This window comes from Battus philenor, unplaced genomic scaffold (genome assembly GCF_028537555.1).
Source record: "Battus philenor isolate CCGP_79_NKW_IND1 unplaced genomic scaffold, ilBatPhil1.0.hap1 SCAF_8, whole genome shotgun sequence".
NCBI lineage: Eukaryota > Metazoa > Arthropoda > Insecta > Lepidoptera > Papilionidae > Battus > Battus philenor.
The window spans coordinates 3227657-3231079 of NW_027181748.1; the positions used below are offsets into that span (position 1 = coordinate 3227657).

Here is a 3423-nt window from a genome sequence, read left to right on the forward strand (position 1 = left end):
ATGTATAATGCATCGAGATCGCAGAACTTTTTTTCGCAACTACAATTTTTCGTACGCGGAGCCGCTTGAAAGCGTGACGTTCGGTCCGGATGTTGTCGCGCGAATTTAATTTGATATTATTGGAAATGAATAATTGTAATCTAGTTACAAAATCAGCAAATGGCATATTACAGAATAATGTGCAAACTAGGTTATATCTATTTTCCAGACTTTGCCAAATATTCTTCCAAGAAACTCAGCTGAAGAATGTGTGGGAAATCAGATGTTCATAGCATCAGTTCTGAGTTAGGCTTTATATAGTACTCTATACAAGACTAGCTCAGACTCACAGAGTTCCCAGATTGACTCCTAGTTAAGTAAAACAATTGAAGACACAAGACACTTATATAACTTTTTAAAAAAGAAGTCTTGGATTTATGAAACTTGACTATCCGTTATATTAAAATACACAAATAAAATAGTTGACAAAATAATGTTTTAAAACAAAGATTTAAAAATAGCTCTAGTAACCGCTTTCAACAATTTCTTTAAAATTTTTAATTCGTTTCTCAGTCTCCATAATGCTTTCCTTCAGTTCTTTGTGAATTTCAGTGTATGCTTTAATTGATTGGTTGGTTTCTGTGAAAATATTCTGCAATATTTGCAGGTGAAGGATTCTGAAACAAAATAGAATACAAAATTAAAGACAAACTTAGCAAAAACAATCAACAAATGATCTAAAAATTTATCACACCATAATAATTAAAACATTATTTTAATTTATTTAAAATAAAATAGTGTTTTTTAAACCACACTTTTGCAAGGAGGGCAAACACACAAAAATGCTGAATAACATATTGACTGCCATTTTGTTTAAAACAAAATCCATCTGGGCTTCTTTTACACTTCAGGAAGTGCACATTCTTATGCACAGCTCTTTACATTATTTTAGATGTAGTTATCTTGATACTAAAATTGACACCTTACACTCGTAAACAGTTGTTAAAAACCCAGTGATAACAATAAATCAAAACCTTAATTTTTATGACAGTGCAAAAAATGAGAAAATCAGTAGTTTCTAGATTATTTTCGAAATGATGTAAATTATGGTATATATAGTTGATAAACCATAATCATACAGTGAACTATTGAATGTTTTATACCATCAATAATTTTTTTTATTAATCCATTCTATTTCCATTTCTAATGTTATTAAGGCCAAATTACACTCATAGGCATCAGTCTGATTATGTTCCCATTGTTGGGATCGAAAATCTCTAATGGAATGTGTAGACTTTTTGGTTTTTTTGATAAGTGCCAAGATTATGTAGTATTACTGCCAACAAGTACTCATACCTGAATCAACAATCTTATGGAACCCTTTCTTATGGAATCTTATGGAACCTATTAACCTTAATGGCATAGAGATACAGCTTAGGTTTTGACTCAAAAAATTATTATTTTTTTTACCACTTATCACATACAATCTATTTTAAATAGTAGCTAATGAAAAAATTCAATAGCTAATGATAAAATCCAATATAATAATAAATATGTTAAACTATTGCAATAATAAAATAATAGAAATTGTTAGTAAGTTAATATGTTATAATGAGTTTAAATATGTTATTTGGCCCGGTACTGCATCTCACAAAACTCTAGTAGCCCAGAGATGGCTGACTGTGACTTGTGATTGTAGGTAGGTTTAATCACTGGGTTATAACCTTATGTAATTCAAACCTGGTAAATTAATTGTATAGAATTATCACTGCCTACAAAAGAGTTTCCAGAGGATGGACAGCAATGTCCTCTGCATATCATAGTACTACACTGTAATTGCAAATCCACCTGCAAAGCATGGCTATAATATTGTATAACCCCTTATAGCCTTTTTTGGGGTAGAGCCATGCCTTGCAGATGGGCTGAAATGACGACTGCAACTGTCATAAAAGCATATCAGTGCACTCTCTTTAGTACTTACTTTGATTTCTGTTCAAGTATCTTTGTTTTTAATGTAAGAAGTTCACTTGAATTTTCACCATATTTTGTCACATCATACAGTCTGTGGTTCATCCATTCTAACATCAACTCCACCTTTTCGTTTTCTTGGCTCTGTATTGTACCTAATTTTTCGTTTAAGCCTTCTTGGAGTTTATTTATTTGATCTTTCCTTGATTTTTGACTAATATAACTTTGATTTAATTTTTCCATTGCTGCAATAATCCCTGGTAGTTTCTTTTGTATCATTTGGATAATTGCATGGTTTAGTTCAGATTGTTCATTAAAGGTAAGTTCACAAGAAGTCTTATGCACTACACCTGCAAATGAATGGTTTTATAAAATCATAACTACAATGTCAAATAAACGTAATAATGCAGTAACCATGCATGATACATATATCAAGCATTTTTACTACATTTTCACACATTTCAAACTTTTCGTAAAATAACTTTGGTCTATTATAAATAAATTTTTACTGTCGTTTTGGAAATATTTATATACATTTATGACTTCTTCTGAATGATCCACATTAAATTATATTTACAACAAATAATACACGATAGATATAATTAATGTTACATAGAAATTCCTCGTCCCAATAATATGACTGTTAATTGATTTTAATTTAGTGAGAAATAACATACCTAGAAGAGTGGAAGTACTTTCATCAGTAGTACTAAGTTTGTGTAAACTGGTATAATGTTTTAATTCACTCTCTGCTATTATCCGTTCAACTTTTTCCACAATTTTTTTAGATAAACCGCCATTAGCATCCTTGCATAATTCTTTAATAATTTCCAACAAAATATTTTCCTGCTTTATTTTTATATCTGGTTTTGAACATTCCGTATTAGTAGTATTGTCCATTATTAATACATTAATATTAAAAGGCCACAATTGTAGAAATCGTAGAATATATATAACCCTTTTTTTTAGGTACAAGGGAAAATTAAACTAATTTCAAATCAAGACATTCGTTATCCAGCGACAGATAATAAATGCAAGTTGCCATCATATTTCATACATAATACGAAGAAAAATTTGAATAACCGAGAAAAAATTGCGAATTAAACTTAAATATTATTATTTAAACTTCACAGAGAAATCCTAATTCGAAAAGTTATTATGTTTATTTTTATATGTTGCTGTATTTTGTGCTAATTAATAAAATTAAAATAAAATAAAGAGAAGCACTACTTTAATAAATTGACATTGTGAATGTATATAACACAATAGTTTTTAAGAAAATGTTCATAAAATCGTAGCCGTTTCTGAATTTTTGCTTTAGAACTGTGCTAAATAAAGTTGTTACATTGAAGAAGTTATTTTGATATTTATCTCTTTCTCCCTAGTATATAAAACGTTTTATGAAATGAGATGGAAGATGTTATGGTAGTACACTTCCAATGTCAGTGTTATAAACTACTTTGCGTTACTTGTCAT

General features: G+C 29.4%; 1 protein-coding gene across 1 annotated transcript; it reads right to left on the reverse strand.

Annotated features, from left to right (window-relative positions):
* Window positions 1-495: 495 nt before the first annotated feature.
* On the reverse strand, window positions 496-2921 carry LOC137931770 (uncharacterized). Its single transcript, XM_068775267.1, has 3 exons — window positions 2625-2921; window positions 1961-2297; window positions 496-656 (listed from the first exon to the last, which is right to left on the reverse strand). Exons 1-3 carry the CDS (start codon window positions 2845-2847, stop codon window positions 503-505), a joined length of 714 nt encoding a protein of 237 aa, XP_068631368.1. The 5' UTR covers window positions 2848-2921; the 3' UTR covers window positions 496-502.
* Window positions 2922-3423: the final 502 nt, after the last annotated feature.

Bases quoted from the DNA above. Each gene is read 5' to 3' on its own strand.
- LOC137931770 (XM_068775267.1), bottom strand. From the start codon at position 2,847: ATGGACAATACTACTAATACGGAATGTTCAAAACCAGATATAAAAATA. The intron at 2,298-2,624 runs GTATGTTATTTC...ATTCATTTGCAG, and splicing joins AAGTACTTCCACTCTTCTAG to GTGTAGTGCATAAGACTTCT. The intron at 657-1,960 runs GTAAGTACTAAA...ATTTTGTTTCAG, and splicing joins ATACTTGAACAGAAATCAAA to AATCCTTCACCTGCAAATAT.